This window comes from Hylobates moloch, unplaced genomic scaffold (assembly GCF_009828535.3).
Source record: "Hylobates moloch isolate HMO894 unplaced genomic scaffold, HMol_V3 SCAFFOLD_3, whole genome shotgun sequence".
In the NCBI taxonomy this organism is placed as follows: Eukaryota; Metazoa; Chordata; class Mammalia; order Primates; family Hylobatidae; genus Hylobates; species Hylobates moloch.
The window spans coordinates 11,935,376-11,956,360 of NW_026652278.1; the positions used below are offsets into that span (position 1 = coordinate 11,935,376).

The following is a 20,985-nucleotide window of genomic DNA, read 5'->3' on the forward strand; positions in this document are numbered from 1 at the left end:
GTTGAGAAGTTCTTCCCTTAAAACAGGGATTGAGGAATCCACATCTTGCTGTGGGTCACAGATGGCTGAGCTCCCAAGAATAGCTTAAAAGAGGAGAAAGCGGTATGAAGGAATACGTTATTTTCCCTGGGGGAGAGAGACCCTGGCTTCTTCCATTGAATGTTTACTGGCACTTTGGAATCAATTTGCTAAGTAATTAGTAAACTTGAAAACGCCTATCTTTGACTTAGCAATTTCTCTTAGGTCTATACAGGAATTGGCAAACTTTTTCTGTAAAGGGAGGTTGTAGATATTTTAGACTTTCGTGGGCCGTATGGTCTTTGTCGCAACTTCTCGTGTCTGCCATAGCAGTGAGAAAGCAGTGCTAGAAGTACAGAAATGAATGGACCTGGCTGCATGCCAATAAAATTTAATTACCCAAACAGGCAGTAGGCAGGATTTGGCTTGCAGGCTGTAGTCTGCCAACCCCAAGTCTATACCATGGAGAAATTATTGCACACGTGTGTAAGGGAACATGTACGGAGATGTTCATTGCCTACTGCTTGTTATGGCTGAAACCTGGAAGCAAATGCCCATGCATATAAGGGAATGGATAAATAAAGTGTGGTGTGTTTATATGATACAGTATATGCAGCTGTGAAAAGGAATGATCTAGTTTTATTTTTATAAGCCCAACAGGTTCCAAAAGGATAATGTATGGAGAAAAAATGTTGCAAAGCTCTAAGAGCTTTATTATTCATTTATGTGATTAAAAATAATATATTACTTACTGAATAGTTAAAACGAACCAAAAGGATAGAATGGAGGGATCCATTGCTTTCCAAGAGGGCGTAGGTGACAGCATGAGAGTGGCAGGGAAGAGCACATCAACTGTGTCTCTGTTTCATTTCCTACAGCCTTTTGAGGCTATCATGACCAAGGGCTGATTTATCGTTTTGGAGAGATTATAGTGATATTTTTTATGTGTGCTTTTCTGTATGTTAAAACTTTTTCTTTTTTTCCTCTTCCTTTTTTTTTTTTTTTTGAGACAGTCTTGCTCTGTCGCCCGGGCTGGAGTGCGGTGGCATGATCTCGGCTCACTACAGCCTCCACCTCCTGGGTTCAAGCGATTCTGCTGCCTCAGGCTCTCGAGTAGCTGGGACTATAGGTGTGTGTCATCACTCCCAGCTAATTTTTGTATTTTTAGTAGAGACGGGGTTTTGCCATGCTGGCCAGGCTGGTCTTGAACTCCTGGCCTCAGGTGATCCACCTGCCTCGGCCTCCGTAAGGGCTGGGATTACAGATATGAGTCACCACGCCTGGCCTCTGTATGTTAAACTTTAAAAAAAAAAAAAACCATGGGTTGTAATAACTAAAAATGTTTTGCTGAATTGCCCAAGGGCAGACCCTGAGTTCTCTCTTTAGGGAGCTTCTCTTCTTCCTCAACAGGGCCTCTCTATGTCATAGTTGAGTATGCCTCTAAAGGCAACCTCCGAGAATACCTCCGAGCCCGGAGGCCACCCGGAATGGAGTACTCCTATGACATTAACCGTGTTCCTGAGGAGCAGATGACCTTCAAGGACTTGGTGTCATGCACCTACCAGCTGGCCAGAGGCATGGAGTACTTGGCTTCCCAAAAAGTGAGTCTTTCACATTCTACTTGGTTGGGTGGAATCCAATTAAAAATGTCTTTAAGGAAAACAGGCAATTTGGACACGCTCATTTGCTAGATCAAGCCCTCGCATGTCTTGTACAACCTGGAAAATACTTATTGCATTATTCACATTTGAGTTTAATGAACTCTTTAAAACCAAAGCAGCCTCATAAACCTATAGCATCGCTGCAGAGATGAGCAGAAAAGATACCTCTTCTCTGAGACAGGACCATGTCTGATTTCCCTCGGAATTCAGCTCTCTGGGTGGGAAATGGATGGTTTTAAAGGCCCCCTTTAATTTGGATGATTTTCTTTCTTTTTTTTTTTTTTTAGCCTCATTTATTTTGTGGTTACTGAGTTTTTGAACATAGACTTTAGGTGTTTAGTGTTTTGGGTTTGATATGGCATTAAATATTCTAAGAGTAAAGGTCAAACAAAGGGGTATTTTAGTAACCTTGCGTCCTGGAGCTCTGCGTTTATTTTGTCTCGTTTGGCGGGTGACCCTCTGTGGTTAGAAGTTGGCCAGGTCCCCTGAGGTGGACTGCCTGCATTCCAGGCATGCCACTTACCATGGAACTTGAAACATTTCAGTTATTCTGAAAGTAGTTAGACAGGTGCCCAGATGTCCTAGGAGGCATTTTGGATGACCCAAAACTCCCTTGTCAGCCCGACACATAGGGAAGCGGAGGGGCAGAGCTGCCTCCTGGGCAGAAGTGGGCCCTGCTGCTACCTGCAGTGCAGTTTATTGCAGTGCCAGGAATTCCTTGGGTCCCCAAAGAGGTGAGATCCTCTGGTAGGCGTGGACCCTCTGTCACTTGGGGGTCTGGGTTGCCTGAAGAGTCACAAACTCAAGTCTCCATGGGGCCATGCCAGTCACACCACCAAGGCCTGTGGATCACTCTGCAGAGATTCGAGGGATGGCTGCACCTCAGCTCTACTCTCTGGCCACAAAGGAACATGGCCCAGAGCTACCCCATGTTCTGGATGTTTTTTTCTTTCTTTCTTTCAAACGGGCTGGAGTGCAGTGGCATGATCACAGCTCACTGCAGCCGTGACCTCCCAGGTTCAGATGAGCCTGCCACCTCAACCTCCTGAGTAGCTGGGACTACAGGGAAGTGCCACCACGCCTGGCTAAGTTTTGTGGGTTTTTTTTGTTTTGTTTTTTGTTGTTTTTTTTTTTTTTTTTTTTTTTTGTGGAGACAGGGTTTTACCTTTTCTCTTTTTAATTTAAGAAAAACTTTAAAAACATTTTTCAAGAGAGTTTAGAGTTTAAGACTTTTTCAGATGTTTTTCGTATAAAAATCTCCCAATATATAGGTTTTAGGAAACTAATTAAACACAGTTTTGACTTCTGTGATTGTGTTTGTGTACACATGCGTGTGCGTGCATGTATGTAGGGGAGTTTGCCAATCAAAAAGTATTTGGCATCCAGAGACAACCAGACAGATCCAGAACATGGGACATTTGACAAGATATCGCTTCAAAATGTCAGTGTCTCAAAAGACAAAAACTGCTGGGGAGACAGTTCCAGATTAAAGGGGAGACAATTCCTAAGTGTAAAAGTGGGATCCTGGACCGGATCCTGTGGGTCGGGGAGGGTGGCCAGTTCTTAGAAAGGACATTTATGAGTGTCCTTTGAATATGGACTGTATAATATTACTGGTTATATTTCTGTATATAATATACGGAATTTGTGTTGAATTTGGGATGGGGGGGTGACAGTGGTATCTGTTGTAGGGGAAATATGCTGAAGAATTGAGATTTGTGAAGTATCAGTGATGCCTGCAACTCAGTTTTAAGTGGTCCAGCCATAAAATATAATCAGTCCATTCACTATCCCAAGTGTGTATGTATGTGGGGGCAGGTGGGGCAGGACGTGGAGACAGCAAGTGATTGAGTAGGTGTAACAAGCAAACCCAGCAGCGGTGGAGACTCACTGTGCCATCCCTCCTTTTCTGCAGCTGTGAACTCTTCCTAAATAAGCCTGGGGAGGGTAGCCCATCTGTAAGCTGCCTATTTTGATATTCTGGTCTTGATCACTCCCTGCCCTACCTGTGTGGGAGATAGAGGAAGCAGTTTTGCACCCAGCAGGGCGGTGCTACTAGGAGAAATGTGGTAGGAGGGCTGGCCCAGTCATTTTATTAAATCCTTCAACATCTACTCCTAGAGCACCCCCGATGTCTCATGCCCTTGGTCAGGCTCTCCAGCAAAGTGGCCAGAATAGACATAGTCCTTGACCTCTTGGGGCAGGAACCATGGGTGGCAGTAAGAGAAATTGACAGTAAATGTGGGAATGAAAATAAGGTTGTAAAAAAATATTGAAAAAGGTGCCATGGAGGAAACAGTGGGATAAGGCCGTACTCATGCCAGGACACTGCACTTTGCTGTCACTGCCATGGAATCTTCTGAGGGGGAGGAAAGAGGATCGTTTGTGCTTCAAAGGTGACTCTCACTGCTGCTTGTGTGGTGAATGGGAAGGCTGAGCCCGTCAAAGGTGATGATGGTTTGGCTAGGGTCTGTTGGGTCCGAAGACACTGAGAGAAGCTGGTGGGCTGATGTTGGACATATTTTGCTCTTGGGATAGTGAATGGATTGATTAGATAGGAGGGAGAGAAAGAGAGATCAAGGATGACTTCTGGATTTCCAGCTTGAAAAACTGGATGGTGGTGCAGCTTCCAAGTCTGGGAGGACTTGGGAATCAGGGTTGGGGCAGGGGGCATAGATGTGGGTGGAAAATCCAAGCTCGTCTTGAGTGTATCTGAGTCATCCAAGGGGAGATAATGAAGAAGCTGCAGGCAGCAGCTCAGCTCTGAGGGTGGGCTAACAGCTGGGAGGCAGCAAAGGGAGCTGTGAGTCCAAGCCATGGGCGTGGACAAACTCATCTGCGGAGCAGCTTGGAAGAGGAGAACAGAAGCCTGAAGTCAGGTCCTGAGAAAATTCTCAAATCTAGAGATTGACAGAAAGCACCAGAAACAGCAGCGGAGGCCGAGGAGGCACAGCCTGAGCAGTAGGAAAATCAGGACACGGAGTGCAGAGGCCCCACACGGGAGCTTCAGGAAGGAGGAGGCAGGCAGTAGAGCCTCGGCGCTCAGACTGGTGAGAAGCACAGGTGTTGGGTCCTGGTCCTAGAGGCAGTGGTGGTACCCCTGCCCACCCTAGCCCTGAGGACTCAGAGCTCCTTCCTGTTTTGGAGCTGGCGGAGAGAAAACTGGGAGACGAACTTTGCTAAGCAGGGCAAATGAATCCATTTAATCATGGAAGAATGGAAGTAGCCATATTAAAGTCTTGTGATAATAGTAACTATCGTTATTATTAATCACTGACCACTCCGGGAGAAGCTGACCGTCTTCCAGGCACCGTGGCAGAGCATTTGACTTAAAGCATCTTACGTAGCCCTCAGAACAACCCGGAAATCGGTGGGATTTGGATCCCCATTGTGTGGGGGAAGATGATGAGGAAGCAGCACGAACGGTTTGAGCCCAGATGTGTCAGGAGGACTCAGATGTCCTCACTTCTGAGAAGGGGACTTGTAGGTCCGAAGAGTGGAGTGGCAGGTCCCAGACCTAGGTCCCCTGGTCCCCCACTCAGCTGTCTCCTGCTCTCATGAGGCCCCTAACTCTCTCTAAATTGAGGCAGGACCAATGAGATTCCGTGTGTGTGTGGGGGGGGGGGGGGGTGGGGGGGGGTGGGGGCGGGTGGGGGGGGGAGGGTGAGGGGGTGCCCCAGTGTGGCCTCATTGTCTCTACATTGAATAACAGCCCAAGGTAGAAGGGATATTGTATGGGCCTTTAAGACATGGCATGGTTCCAAAGCCACTTACTGGAAGCCACGTGCAGTTAAGGACCCAGAATAGGTTTGAAAATGGAGATAGATGAAGATGTTAAGCATGATCCCCTTGCGAGGGCTCTGCTTCCAAAAATGGGGGGCTTATTCTTGAAGGTGGAGAATGAATAACCAGGCAAAGGGTCCGGCCCTGGCTTTCCCACACCCATCCCCTCACAACGGGGAGTCATGGGCTTGTGAGAGACCTGCTTGCCTGAAGGAAGGGGCAAAAGAGAATTGTTCAGTACATCGTTACTGATGTACCGGGTTCATCTGTGCTCAGCGCTGGGCCGATTGAGATGAACACACAGTGCCTGGCCTCCAGCAGCTTTCGGTTGTGTGTGTACGTGTGTGAGTATGTGAGTGCTGGGGTGGGGGTTGGGGACTGGAGACAGAGAAGTGAAAAAACACCATGGTGTATACAGCAATGCAATTAGGTAATAGGGTATTTGAACCTTACACAATTTATAAAACCCTTAGTATTTTTAGCTCAAATCACACTAATTTTACTTTTTTAACTGCATCCCAAACCCGGTTAACCCTCAAAGTGTTAAATCTGAGCAGTTTGTTTTTTGTTTTTTTGAGATAGGGTCTCACTCTGTCACCTGGCTGGAGTGCAGTGGCGTGATCTTGGCTCACTGCAGCCTTGGCCTCCTGGGTTCAAGTGATTCTCCCACCTCAGCCTCCTGAGTTGCTGGGACTACAGGCATGTACCATCACACCTGGCTATTTTTTGGTAGAGACGGGGTTTTACCATGTTGGCCAGGCTGGTCTTGAACTCCTGACTTCAAGTGATCTGCCCACCTCAGCCTCCCAAAGTATTGGGATTACAGGCATGAGCCACGGCACCTGGCCCTGAGCAGATTTTTTTGTTTTTTGTTGAGACAGAGTCTAGCTCTTTCGCCGAGGCTGGAGTTCAGTGGCGCTATCTCGGCTCACTGCAGCCTCCGCCTCCCGGGTTCCAGCGATTCTCCTGCCTCAGCCTCCCGAGTAGCTGGGACTATAGGCGCTTGCCACCATGCCCAGCTAATTTTTTGTATTTTTAGTAGAGGTGGGGTTTCACTGTGTTAGCCAGGGTGGTCTTGATCTCCTGACCTCGTGATCCACCCGCCTCGGCCTCCCAAAGTGCTGGGATTAAAGGTGTGAGCCACCACGCCCGGCCTGAGCAGTTTTTTTAGTGAAGCCCCAGCTTCCCCACCTGTAAAATGGGTATAACACTATCCATGTCATAGGTTGCCACAGGAATTCGATGTCATCAGCCATACTGGGCACAGGGCATACTGTCTACATCATAGGGATGTTGGTCTTCCTTCCCATAGTGACCCACTGACCTTCACCTATGGAACACCAAACTGTCCCAGGGCCCTAATTGTATAAAATGGTCAGCTCTCTGTGCTGGAGAACAGCTCACATTCCTGTGGATGACGGGGATTTGGCTTGCCTGTGATTACTTTCTTTTTCTCGGGTGTGGGTTCCAAGTCTCCTCTTATTCAACCCAGAGGCTGGGGTTTGATGTTTCCTAGCCCCTGGGATGAGGGATGGCCACGCTAGACTTTGGCTTTTGCTGAGAAGATGGTGGAGGGAGCCATCAGCAGTGTCTCTGTGCAAGCTGAGCCCCAATGCATGGTTGGAGCCCAGTGCGTGGGAAGCACATTCTTCTGACCACACAGCTTGCCAGACACACAGAGCGCGTGTCAGCAGGAGCACACCACCGGGAGAGTTTGGCCCAGGGCTTGGAAGTTCAATTTGAAGAGGCCTCCAAAACTGAGAACAGGGCTGCAGCCCCAGACGAATCTCCAGGCAGCTTCTGTGAGCTCTCACGTTTCCTGCTTTCAGCCTGGCCAGGGATTGCGAGCTTGCGTGGCTTTCTTGCTTTCCCGCTTCTGGGCTTAGGCTACCCGGGGGGCCCAGAAGTGTGTGAACACAAGGAATAGCTGGGGGTCGGGGTGGAATCAAACAGTTCCTTATTTATATTTCAGGGATCACTTAGCTTGCCCCCTGTTAAATTGTCCATTTTGTGGAGTGCCTAAGATCAGCCCCATTTCAGCCTTGTTGAATGGACTGCTAAGACTTTCTGCTTCATATGATAGTTAACCTTTGCCAGTAACCAGTGTAAAAGTCTTCGGTGGTGATATTCGCTTCTTTATGTCTTATCTCTTTCCAAAATAGAAGGTGATGATTGGGGACCCTGATTACCTGTATCTTGTGGAAATCTTGCTATATGAAAGTGTAACAAAAATGCAGCAGCTCGCAATAGGGTATCATTTGTAGAAAGAAAAAGTCATAGCCCGGGCACAGTGGCTCACGCCTATAATCCCAGTACTTTGGGAGGTCGAGGTGGGTGGATCACTTGAGGTCAGGAGTTTGAGACCAGCCTGACCAACATGGTGAAACCCCATCTCTACCCAAAATACAAAATTAGCCAGGTGTGGTGGTGGGCACCTGCAATCCCAGCTACTTAGGAGGCTGAGGGCAGGAGAATCACTTGAACCTGGGAGGCAGAGGTTTCATTAAGCCAAGATCGTGCCACTGCACTCCAGCCTGGGAAACGAGTGAAACTCCATCTCAAAAAAAAAAAAAAAAAAGGAAGGAAAAGTTGTAATAGCTAGATCTTTCTGAGACCCAAGAGTTAGTGTCAGGACAATAAATTAGCTGTTCTGTAGCAAGTATTTAATATTTCAGTGTTTAGATTCAGTGTATGTGGCACATTCAGGCTGAGGCCAGGTGTTAGGAGAAACTGGACTGAGAATGTGGATAGACGGGCATTGGCCATGGTAGAGGCCAAGAAAGGACATGACTAGTCATTTCAGGAACCTTAGTCATGGGACATGGAGGAGGTACAACAGGGCTAAGTTTGGAAGCGTAGGGACCCGCTAGGCGGGCAGTGTGGAAGTCTCAGGGGGAGGGGGCAGACAGTGAAGATGGCCTGGACTAAGGGATTAGCAGTGGGAAAGGCATGGTATGGACACATGGGAAGGCATTTTGGAGTTGAAATCAACAGGACTTGGGAGGAATGTGTAAAGAATACCGGTGTATAGCTCTCCGATTAAGACAGACAAAGCATTGGAGGAGTTGAAACCTTGAATTTGAGACGTCAAGGGCATGTCAGTGGGGAAGTGTCCCTTAGACAGTTGAAAATGAGAACATGGGTCTCAGGAGGGAGGTCAGGATGGAGATACGAACTTGTGCATATTTTGTATGTGTTTAGAATTAATGCCGTGAGGATATATGGAAATACATAAACTTAATGGAACAATTCCTCTATTTGAAGGGACAGAAAAAGAGAAGAGCCAGCTGAGGGAAGGGGACGGGATAAAGCTAAACAGAGGGGCTGGGTGCAGTGGCCCACACCTGCAATCCTAGCACTTTGGGAGGCCGAGGCGGGTGGCTCACCTGAGGTCGGGAGTTCGAGACCAGCCTGACCGACATGGTGAAACCCCCATCTCTACTAAAAATACAAAACATTAGCCGGGTGTGGTGATAGGCACCTGTAATCTCAGCTACTCGGGAGGCTGGGGCAGGAGAATCACTTGAACCCAGGAGGCGGAGGTTGCAGTGAGCCGAGATCGCACCATTGCACTCCAGCCTGGGCGACAAGAACAAGACTCCATGTTAAAACAAAAAACAAAAAAAAACCTAAACAGAGGGACCGTTTTAAAAAACAAGCAAGATATCAATAGCATCTGAAGCCACAGAGGAGGAACAACTGAGGAGTTGGAGGACGTCATTTGCGTCTAACAATTCAGAGGTTCTTCATAAGCTTCAGGAGAGGCAAGAGTAGAACACAGATTAGAATGTTTGAGAAGTGACCAGGAATGAAGACGTGACGTTGGATTTTAACCAACGCTTCTGAAAATTCAGGTGTAAAGGGCAGGAGAGCAAGTGTTGAGAGAAAAGATTTTAAGATGATCAGATACAGATCTATAAGCAGCTGAAAGGAAGACACTGGTGTGGCTGGACAACTGGAGATAGAAGAGAATACGGTTATTTAGTCTACCTTCGCTCTTCAAAATGATCATTCTATTTATTTATAATTCCAAAACAAATACATGTCGTGTTCCAGACTCTCGGATGATCCCAGTTGACCTGTCTTCTTAATCTTAGAGCCACACTGTGTTTTCTTTTCTTTTCTTTCTTTTTTTTTTTTTTTGAGACAGAGTCTCACTCTGTCACCCAGGCTGGAGTGCAATGGCGTGATCTCAGCTCACTGCAACCTCTGTCTCCCGGGTTCAAGTGATTCTCGTGCCTCAGCCTCCTGAGTAGCTGGGACTACAGGTGCCCACCACCACGCTCGGCTAATTTTTGTAGTTTTAGCAGAGATGGGGTTTTGCCATGTTGGCCAGTCTGGTCTCGAACTCCTGACCTCAAGTGATCTGCCCACCTTGACCTCCCAAAGTGCTGGTATTACAGGCATGAACCGTGGCACCCGGCCATATTGTGTTTCTTATAGTATACTGCAAGTGGTTTTTAACATCAGCTATATTTTCTATCTGCATTTTAAGAAATGAACATATTTCCTTTTTGTTCTTGAGGTGTTTCGAAATTAGTTATTTCTCTTGCTTCTTTCTTGATTTCAGTGTATTCATCGAGATTTAGCAGCCAGAAATGTTTTGGTAACAGAAAACAATGTGATGAAAATAGCAGACTTTGGACTCGCCAGAGATATCAACAATATAGACTATTACAAAAAGACCACCAATGTAAGTCGATGGCAGTAACACAGTGGGCAGGGGCAGGGGTGGGGCTCAGACTGTTCCAGGAAGAAAGGCCGTCAATGTTGAGAGCTGGGTGGGATGGACGGGGACCCATTCCCCTGCCCCGATTCCCGTTCTTTTTCCTTACTATTCACAAACTCTCAATAAGCAACTTTAGCCTCTATTTATGTCAATTTTAGTAAATGTGAAACACTTATATACAGAATAATCAGCAGCCGCTAGGATTTTCTTATGGTTCTCATCAAGAACTTTCATAGCAAAAACTACAGCTTGGAAGTTACTGGTTTAATTTTTGCCTAATAACTGGTCAAGGAGCATCGTGTGCTAGGGAGATAAAAGATAGAATCCAAGGAGATGGCATTTTATTAATGGCCCAAACCTGTGCATCTCACACGTTATGTATGGTCCTCATTGGGACTGATTTCTGCTCTATTGGCTGACTGGTAAAAACCATGAGAATATCAGCTCTTGAACAGGGCACAGCCCTAGTGAGCCTGCTAAGATAAATTCTTCTAAATGTATTTAGTTTCTACATTTTCCTCTACATCTGCAGGGGCGACTTCCAGTCAAGTGGATGGCTCCAGAAGCCCTGTTTGATAGAGTATACACTCACCAGAGTGACGTGTGAGTAACTCTTTTCTCTGGCTTCTTCCTGGGCTCGAGCTGCAAAAATACTGTACGTACTTCGCCTTTCTTCCTTCTTTAGTGGCTGCTGCATTTCACACATTCGTAGAAGGTGCAGGAGCTGGCCTTAGAAAGGACGGATTTTATGGTAGGCTGATAACCAATGCTCTGTTACTAATCTGCCTGGCTTCAAAGAGCACAGGAGGTGGAACCGCTGACCTCCTCCTGCCAGAGCGGAAGTCCTTCCCTTGAACATATTCATGGATGTGCAACTACAAAGCGGTTATCTAATTCGCCAAGCTCTTGGCATGTTCTTCACTCCATTAAAGGAGTAATCCTGGAGCTTTTCCCACTCGAGTCGTTTGTCATATTTCCCTCTAAGCCAGATTTGTCCTTAAAGAGTGGAGCTGAGTGAGATGTGGTCCACAGGGTCTACTCTCTGTATTTATCCCTCAAAAAAAAGGTCTGATCTTGCTTTGGCATCCTTGATAGCATTCTAGAAACACAGTAGAATATTTCTATTATGATATACTGACAAAACCAATAGGGTTAGGCTCCAACTGATATTTTAGATTTGAAAATTCAGTTGAAGGCTGGGTGCAGTGACTCATACCTGTAACCAATCCCAGCACTTTGGGAGGCCAAGGCAGGTGGATCACGAGTTCAGGAGATCAAGGCCGTCCTGGCCAACATGGTGAAACCCCGTCTCTATTAAAACTACAAAAATTAGCTGGGCATAGTGATGCGTGTCTGTAATCTCTGCTACATGGGAGGCTGAGGCAGGAGAATCACTTGAACCTGGGAGTCAGAGGTTGCAGTGAGCTGAGATTGTGCCACTGCACTCCAGCCTGGCGACAGAGCGAGACTCTGTCTGGGAAAAAAAAAATCACTTGAACTATTTTTTATTTGTATGAGCAGGAAGAGTTCTGGGTAGGCATTAATTCTGTGCTACCATAGTTGGTCCTCTCAACAATCCTAAAAAAAGAAGACATGACAATCCCATTTTTGCTGTGAGCAACTGAGGCACAGAGGCTGTTCTGCCTGTCTTGTGCTGCCGCTTTTGCTCTGTAGAAAACTGCAGGGTGAAACTCACCACCATCGAGTACAGAAGGGTGAGTTTCCAGAGTGACCATGACATAGCTAAACCTGGCTCTCTCAGCTTGCTCATCCCAGAGATTGAGCCTCCTGAACTTGGCACAGGAAGTCCAATTCTCTGAAGAGTCAAGTGTAAATAAATTGTGGGCTGTGAGATGTGTTCAGTTTTTTTTTTGTTTTTTTTTTTTTCTGAGACGGAGTCTTTCTCTGTCCCCCAGGCTGGAGTGCAGTGGCGCGATCTCGGCTCACTGCAAGCTCCGCCTTCCGGGTTCACACCATTCTCCTGCCTCAGCCTCCCCAGTAGCTGGGACTACAGGCGCCCGCCAACACGCTCGGCTAATTTTTTTTGTATTTTTAGTAGAGACGGGGTTTCACCGTGTTACCCAGGATGGTCTCGATCTCCTGACCTCGTGATCCGCCTGCCTCGGCCTCCCAAAGTGCTGGGATTACAGGCTTGAGCCACCGCGCCCGGCCGAGATGTGTTCAGTTTTGTTGTGTGCAACTCATCTGGGGCATGTGATTCCTCATCCTAACCCCAGCCCTGTGCTGATTGCCTGTGCAATCTTAGTAAGTTCCAGAGCCTCTGTGCAGAAGATGTTCTGCCGGCCACAGAGGGCAGCTGTGATCCTGCGGAGTTGGCTTGCTGGCCTTATTCTGTCAACTGCCCATCCTGGTAGATCACAACCCTTGGGTCAGGCACATAGGGAGTTGGAAAGGAACATAAAGGCTTTGAAACTGAGAAACTGAGATCCTTGCATTGCTAACACCACATTTAAGACAAGCAGCTCTATTCCAGAGCGATGGCAGTTTGCCTTTTTGTCTATTGATGGAAAATTCCATCAGCACATCCCCGTGTCATCATCATTTGGGGATGCTCTTGCAGGGCAGGAAAGAGCACATAGGATGAACTGCAGGAGGGCCCATTTGTCTTTGAACTTCAGAAGTGAGGAGGTGTTTATGTCTCAGCTGGGCATGTTTAGGTTTTGGCAACGTGGATGGGTTAGTAATGCCGTGCTTTCTTTTGTTGCAGCTGGTCCTTCGGGGTGTTAATGTGGGAGATCTTCACTTTAGGGGGCTCGCCCTACCCAGGGATTCCAGTGGAGGAACTTTTTAAGCTGCTGAAGGAAGGACACAGAATGGATAAACCAGCCAACTGCACCAACGAACTGTAAGGGCTGTTGTCTTTCCTGCCGGTGCCACAGTGGACTTGCCACACCAGTAATACCTCTCCTGATGTATCTCATTTTTGAAGGCCCCTGGTTTCCTAAACATGATCTAAGAAGAATGGCTGAAGCTCTCTGGGCTCAATCCAGAACTGGGATACATAGCGACACTGACAACCATTACTTGTCTGAGAGAAAGAACATTATTCTGAGTATGGAGAGGGCTTTGGATCAGAGGGTGTCTGGCTGCCTGGCTGAGGGCTCCTGACTTTGCAGAGCCAGCGGGAGTGGTCTTCCTGGGCCACTGTGCTGCGCCTTCTGCAGTCTCCTGTGGAGTGACAGGAAGACCCACGGGTCAGGAAACAAGCTAGAAAGCTGCGGGGCCGCCCTGCAGGGTGTAGGATTAAGGAACCAACACAGCCTTTCCCTGGTGGTTGTGCCTGGCCCCCGCCTGGCCCCATCGTGGCCAGTGGAGAATCGGTGTTTCCGGAACTTCTTGAACCATTGAAAATTGCCATTACAGATGGACGCCAACCACATTTCCTCAGAGCAAAGGAACTCGGGTTTGGTTACCTAGGTCTCACTTGTGTTTTAGTGCAGGGAATTAAAAATGTGTCCAGGCGCCCTCCTTAGAGTACCAGATCTGCCTATAAAACCATGAGCTGGTTTCTAGCAAAACCTGCCTCACACTTTAAGTGGAGTTATGTTGTGTTTGTGACGTGTGCCTGGTGCAATAGAATCAGTGATTTGAAAGGAGTCTCTCTGCCTCCTGCCTCAACCCCTCCAGGATTAACTAAGAGGAGTGATTGTCCCAGAAACTGCGGTCTATTGTGTATCATTTCATGGGGATTTTATATCAGTAATCCCATGAGTGCTTTTCGGTGTACTGTGGATGTCTGATGAATGGCCACATTTTATAGCATATTATATAAAGGCATTTATTGTGCTCTTTGTCATTCCTATTTTTTTTTTTAATGTAGAGGATCTGTCGAAACCCATAATCAAGATAAGACCTGGGAAGCTAAGCCTATCTAAGAGTTAATCAGGAAGTTAGTGTGCAGCCCAGTGGTGGCAGATTAATTCATAAAAAACTTGAAGTTGTAGTTTCCAAATTTTATTTTATTTTTGTTTAACTCAGGAAGCTTTGTCAACTAGAATCATTAAGACCCAAAGCATTGGGCAGATAAATAGTAGAGCTGCTTTGGTGCAGGGCAGGGTGTCAGGGGAGGGAAGACTGGAGACCAGCCCATGGAAATACGTGTTTTCCTTCAGCCTCCAAAGCATCTTTAGGGTGTGATGCCATTGTGAGATGTCACTGTGGCCCAGGGATACCAGGGAAAACACATAGATGTGTCTTTCTTGATGGCTTAGATGCCTAACATGTTTTGGGTTACGTGCTGTTTTTGTAAGTCAAAGTGCCTTTCGGAGGAACTTGCGGGGAAGCTTTTGGGAAAGTGATTCATGACTTCCTAATCTAGTTGCTTGGAAAGTTCTGATGCATTTTCCTAATTCACAGCACGTCCCCATATTGCCTATTAAGACTGACTATAACCACGTACCCAGTGCATATGAAATTAATGCAAGGAAATCCATTTTTCCCAGGTACATGATGATGAGGGACTGCTGGCATGCAGTGCCCTCCCAGAGACCAACGTTCAAGCAGTTGGTAGAAGACTTGGATCGAATTCTCACTCTCACAACCAATGAGGTAAGAACCTCCTTCCAGAAGCCCCTTGTCCTTGCTTGTCTTGTGAGACATGCGTAGCATTTTACACACACACTCCCCTGTTGGCTGTTGGTTGGAGTCTGTGGTCTTGTTTATTTTTTTTCCATAGGGTCAGATAGTTCAACTATGGGTTCCTCTCAAATCATGATTTTTCTCAGAACTTCATTTTGTGAGTTCTGACTCATGAAACCAAAGACAGAGGGACATTCCCAAGGCCGCCCTCAGTGTAGCTGCTGGTGGAGCAGTCTGGGGTGTGTGGGAGAGTGGGAGGGGGAAGCAGTATTCACTTGCATTTTGGTGTGCGTGGGAAAAAGCTTGGATTCCTGTGCAAGTTTGATTCTGCGCTTTGGTCATTAGTGGGTGAACTGATAACATTCGTCATCATTTGCTTGATGGAATACAGTGAAGTTTTGTAACACCAGCTTCTGTTACCACAATACTATCCTACGTGATCCTGTCGGTAATGCCTCTTTCTAGGTGTATGTAAACATACACTGTTTTCTACAATGAGCAACTTACATGATTTTTACATAAAAACGTACCTTTTGTTAAAATATTTATCTTCCCTAAAATATTTATGCTCTCGCCTGTAATCCCAGCATTTTGGGAAGCCGAGGAGGGCAGATCACCTGAGGTCAGGAGTTCGAGACCAGCCTGGCCAACATGGCGAAACCCTGTCTCTACTAAAAATACAAAAATTAGTTGGATGTGGTGGTGTGTGCCTGTAATCCCAGCTACTTAGGAGGCGAGGTCGAGGAATCGCTTGAACCCAGGAGGTGAAGTTTGCAGTGACTGAGATTGCGCCACTGTACTCCAGTTTGGGAGACAGAGCGAGACTTCATCTAAAAAAAAATAATAATAATAATTTATGATCCTTGCCAACAAAATAAACACTCGTCTGTCACTCATTGTGCAAATTTAGCCATGTCAGTGGCTCCTTCGATATGCAGATAGAGTGCCTTTTATAATTATAGAAAGCATAGGCTTGATAAACCCATCAAGTCTAGTCAGATCTTAAGATAGAGAAATTGTTAATGAATGTATTTTGAGATATTTAATGAGGATGCACAATAGTGTTCTTTTACACAGGAAACTAACCCCAAACCATGCAATTGTCTCAACAAGAAAAAAGTTAAAGTTCCCCAAATATTTTAGAAGGAAAATAATACACTTAATTTCTGATTTAGAAAATAGTTTTAGAGTGATTTTTTAAAAAATAATAATCAAATGTAGTGATATGAAGTCTTAGCTCAGCAGCTTTATCTTATGCGTCTGACTGTGGCCTGTGCTCGATGAAAGAAGAGATTGCACTTAAATGAATACAGCTGACCTTCAGAAGTTGAAAGGAAAGGAACGGTTCAAGGGGGGAAAGAAACCAACTTTCTTCTTCTGCCAAAATTGTTGTTTCTGGTATAAGTTCCTTTAACTGTAGACCTGGAATCTACTGATATCCCTGTTTTTTTCCTATCAGATCTGAAAGTTTATGGCTTCATTTAGAAACTAGGAAAAGTTGGCCAGGCGCAGTGGCTCAGGCCTGTAATCCCAGCACTTTGGGAGGCTGAGGCAGGCGGATCATGAGGTTGGGAGTTCCAGACCAGCCTGGCCAACATGGTGAAACCCTGTCTCTACTAAAGATACAAAAAATTAGCCGGGTGTGTTGGTGTGCGCCTGTAATCCCAGCTACTCCGGGAGGCTGAGGCAGGAGAGTCGCTTGAACTGGGGGTGGGGGGTGCGGAGGTTGCAGTGAGCTGAGATCATGCCATTGCATTCCAGCCTGGGCGACAGAGCGAGACTCCGTCCCAAAAAAAAAAAAAACTGGGAAAAGCACTAAAGTTCTATTTTAATGATCTCATGTCTATGCTCAAAGTGATTTATTTATATATTTACATGTTGAGTGGGTCCGTTCATACTGAAGTTTGTATCTAGTACCCTAAAATAAAAAAGCAGAATGCCATATTGTCTGGCGGATATAAAAATTGAAGTTTCTTTCCTTCTGAAAATCATTACCATATGCTCAAGAAAAATGGTTCCATTTAGGACAAAATTTCGTTTTTATCATTGTAAGCAAAAAGTTCTCTTTTGATGTGGTGGGCGTGTTTGTTTCCAGTTGTGTGGTTAATGCTGATGTTGTTGGAACTGACACATTCCCCTTCTGGGATGGGGACTCTTTCTCTTGCCAACCCTGGTGATGAATTATAGGGTTGTGTGTGTGTGTGTGTGTGTGTGTGTGTGTGTCTTTAAAAATGTCTAGTTGCCAACATTCCATGGGCTCTTTTCTGATAACACTGAGGCTGTTTGTGCTGTGGTCTGCACTTTTTGCCCCCTCTCAGCAAAACCACATGTCATAGAATAGTTGTTGGCTTCTGGATGTGTGAGCAGAACTGCCCCACTGTGCCAGCCCAGTGGAGGCAGAGAAACCCACAAGCTCCCAGTTGAGAAAGCTTTTCATAGCTTCAGAACAGGGGTCGGCAACTGCTTTCTGTAAAGGGCCAGGTAGTAAATATTTTCAGCTTCACCGGCCCTATGGTCTCTGTCGCAGCTTTGCCACTGTAGCCTCAAAGTAGCCACAGACAATATGTAAATAGATGTGTTCTAGTAGATGTGTTCTAGTAGATGTGTTCTAGTCTGTCTTCTAGTAAAATTTTATGGATCCTGAAATTGGAATTTTATATAATTGTATATAAATTTTATTCATTTTAATCCTACAAGATATTATTCTTCTTTTGATTTTTTTTGTTTTTCAAATGCTTACCAATGTTAAAGACCATCTTTAGCCCTCAGGCCATACAAAGCTGTCTGTGGGCACGCAAGTCGGAGGAAGTGTCACCCTGGGGTGACACCCAGAGGGCTTTTTGCAGCACCAGCACTGGATGCCTTGGGGAGCAGAGGACACTTTCTGAATCTCAAACCTTCAAAACTTTGAAACTTAACCTATATTTTCCTAAAGTTTCCTTTAACAGCGTATTATGGAGTTAACATACATGAGTATATCCAAGCCTTTTTTGAACTGTTTACATTTTCAACTCGGAGAGCTTCTGAGAGTAATGAGTTACATCTGTTAAATTACCCGCTGAATGAAGAAGTATTCCCCTTCCATTATCCCAGAAACTACAATAGTAAAATGTAATTCAGAAAATAAATATTCATGGTCTCAACTACTTAAAGGGGGGGCCTGGGGACCCACAACATGTGACGGGTTTTCATTTTGCTGGGGCTCGCATTTGAAGCAAGGGCTCTAGTGAGGAGGTGGTGTAGACTCAGCGGGTCATTTAGGTCCGTGTGAAGTCGAGTTGCCTGCCCGGCACCTATAGCTCGACTAGGTTTTATGGTTCTCTACCTGCCAATAGTTGATTGATGATGGATTCCAAGAGAAAAGCTAAGGGCAGCCTGGAGTACATCAGACGCGGTCTTAGGGAGGTCTTCGTGGAAGTCAGGTGGGCTGGGTCTCTGTTCACCTTCAAGGGGTCGCCTGTCCTGTCCCGCGTCCAATACCCACATCTCAAGAGCTTGTGTTTGAAATAAAACTCTTCTCTTCCCTTCTTTCAGGAATACTTGGACCTCAGTCAGCCTCTCGAACCATATTCACCTTGTTATCCTGACCCAAGATGAAATAAAACGTCTCTCTTCCCTTCTTTCAGGAATACTTGGACCTCAGCCAACCTCTCGAACAGTATTCACCTAGTTACCCTGACACAAGAAGTTCTTGTTCTTCAGGAGATGATTCTGTTTTTTCTCCAGACCCCATGCCTTACGAACCATGCCTGCCTCAGTATCCACACATAAATGGCAGTGTTAAAACATGAATGACTGTGTCTGCCTGTCCCCAAACAGAACAGCACTGGGAACCTAGCTACACTGAGCAGGGAGACCATGCCTCCCAGAGCTTGTTGTCTCCGCTTGTATATATGGATCAGAGAAGTAAATAATTGGAAAAGTAATCAGCATACGTGTAAAGATTTATACAGTTGAAAACTTGTAATCTTCACCAGGAGGAGAAGAAGGTTTCTGGAGCAGTGGACTGCCACAAGCCACCACGTAACCCCTCTCACCTGCCGCGCATACTGGCTGTGGACCAGTAGGACTCAAGGTGGACATGTGTCCTGCCTTCCTTGTTAATTTTGTAATAATTGGAGAAGATTTATGTCAGCACACACTTACAGAGCACAAATGCAGTATATAGGTGCTGGATGTATGTAAATATATTCAAATTATGTATAAATATATATTATATATTTACAAGGAATTATTTTTTGTATTGATTTTAAATGGATGTCCCAATGCACCTAGAAAATTGGTCTCTCTTTTTTTAATAGCTATTTGCTAAATGCTGTTCTTACACAGAATTTCTTAATTTTCACCGAGCAGAGGTGGAAAAATACTTTTGCTTTCAGGGAAAATGGTATAACATTAATTTATTAATGAATTGGTAATATACAAAACAATCATTTATAGTTTTTTTTGTAATTTAAGTGGCATTTCTATGCAGGCAGCACAGCAGACTAGTTAATCTATTGCTTGGACTTAACTAGTTATCAGATCCTTTGAAAAGAGAATATTTACAATATATGACTAATTTGGGGAAAATGAAGTTTTGATTTATTTGTGTTTAAATGCTGCTGTCAGACGATTGTTCTTAGACCTCCTAAATGCCCCATATTAAAAGAACTCATTCATAGGAAGGTGTTTCATTTTGGTGTACAACCCTGTCATTATGTCAACGCAACGTCTAACTGGACTTCCCAAGACAAATGGTACCAGCGTCCTCTTAAAAGATGCCTTAATCCATTCCTTGAGGACAGACTTCAGTTGAAATGATAGCAGAATGTGCTTCTCTCTGGCAGCTGGCCTTCTGCTTCTGAATTGCACATTAATCAGATTAGCTTGTATTCTCTTCAGTGAATTTTGATAATGGCTTCCAGACTCTTTGGCGTTAGAGACGCCTGTTAGGATCTTCAAGTCCCATCATAGAAAACTGAAACACAGAGTTGTTCTGCAGATAGTTTTGGGGATATGTCCGTCTTTTTGAGGGATTGCTTTCATCTAATTCTGGCAAGACCTCACCAAAAGATCCAGCCTCATACCTACATCACACAAAATATCGCCGTCGTTCGTTCTGTGCTCAAGTATTGTGTTTTGCTTTGGAAACACCCACTCACTTTGCAATAGCCGTGCAAATGGATGCAGATTACACTGATCTTATGTGTTACAAAATTGGAGAAAGTATTTAATAAAATCTGTTAATTTTTATACTGACAATAAAAATGTTTCTACAGATATTAATGTTAACAAGACAAAAATAAATGTCACGGAACTTATTTTTTTAATACTCGTGTCTTACCAAATGGTTTCCTGTGCTTGGAGGTGCTGACTGAGTGCTGTTGTGAATGCAGGAAGGGCAGGGCTGCCAAGGGTCTTATGTGCTACACACGGGGGTGACTTGCCAGAAGGGTTGACTGAGACCAGCAGTACCTGTGACAGGTTGAGGTTGATCCAGTGGAAAATCTGAATTGGTTGGTTGGAGCCCTAGCTCAGTTGCTTACTGGCACCTCAATGGAATCATCGTTCCTTTCTGAGCCCTACCAGTTCCCCAGAGGAGCAAACAAAGAGCCACATGGTAGAGAGCTTTGCAAACTGGGAGGTAACCTAAGGATGACAGGTATTGAGTAGGGAAGACGTTCAGAACATCTGAATCCCGGGGACTTAAAAACCTTTTAGGCTGTTTTCTTCATGATGTATGGAGAGAAGGATTTGCTTCAAATTTTCCAAAAGAAAACTTGGACAAATTTTTGAATAATTATTTATTTTCATACCACCAACGATCTGAAGAGGGAAATAGAGTTTTGCCTGTCAGTTAACAAATGCAAATCTATGACCCTTAAGGGTCTGTTATATCAACTTGCCAGCCTCATCAGCAGCAGGAAAGGGAACTGAACACAGGCCAACTTCTCCTGCACTTCAGCCAGGCTCTTAGAACCTTACAGGGCCATTGGTAAAGAGTGCTGTCTTTGGGGTCTTCTCCGTGTTCGAGGCCATTCATGGTGGAGCAAGGTGTCACCAGCCATCAGGGGAGTGGCCTAGGGTCCTGGTTCTGCATTTCCCAAACCTCTGTCCTTCTGTTTCTTACAGGATAACAGGGTTCTTGGGAATGTGATTTGAAAAATAAGGTGTATGAAAGCCACCTAAGAAAAGTGTCACCTGTTAGACACA

The 20,985-nt window shown here is 45.4% G+C and overlaps 1 protein-coding gene across 11 annotated transcripts in view; it reads left to right on the top strand.

Annotated features, from left to right (window-relative positions):
* Nucleotides 1-19,453, top strand: part of FGFR2 (fibroblast growth factor receptor 2) — a 120,079-nt gene extending 100,626 nt beyond the window's left edge. For 8 of the 11 annotated variants that reach the window (XM_032176306.2, XM_032176316.2, XM_032176230.2 and 5 more), the window contains 6 exons: nucleotides 1,429-1,619; nucleotides 10,033-10,155; nucleotides 10,724-10,794; nucleotides 12,920-13,057; nucleotides 14,655-14,760; nucleotides 18,417-19,453. In XM_032176306.2, the coding sequence (XP_032032197.1) occupies nucleotides 1,429-1,619; nucleotides 10,033-10,155; nucleotides 10,724-10,794; nucleotides 12,920-13,057; nucleotides 14,655-14,760; nucleotides 18,417-18,581 (794 nt within the window). In that variant the 3' untranslated portion in view covers nucleotides 18,582-19,453. Of the gene's footprint in view, nucleotides 1-1,428; nucleotides 1,620-10,032; nucleotides 10,156-10,723; nucleotides 10,795-12,919; nucleotides 13,058-14,654; nucleotides 14,761-18,324 lie in introns of all 11 variants that reach the window. The other 3 variants (XM_032176262.2, XM_032176272.2, XM_032176325.2) reach the window with 1 other exon arrangement.
* The last annotated feature ends 1,532 nt before the right edge of the window (nucleotides 19,454-20,985 follow it).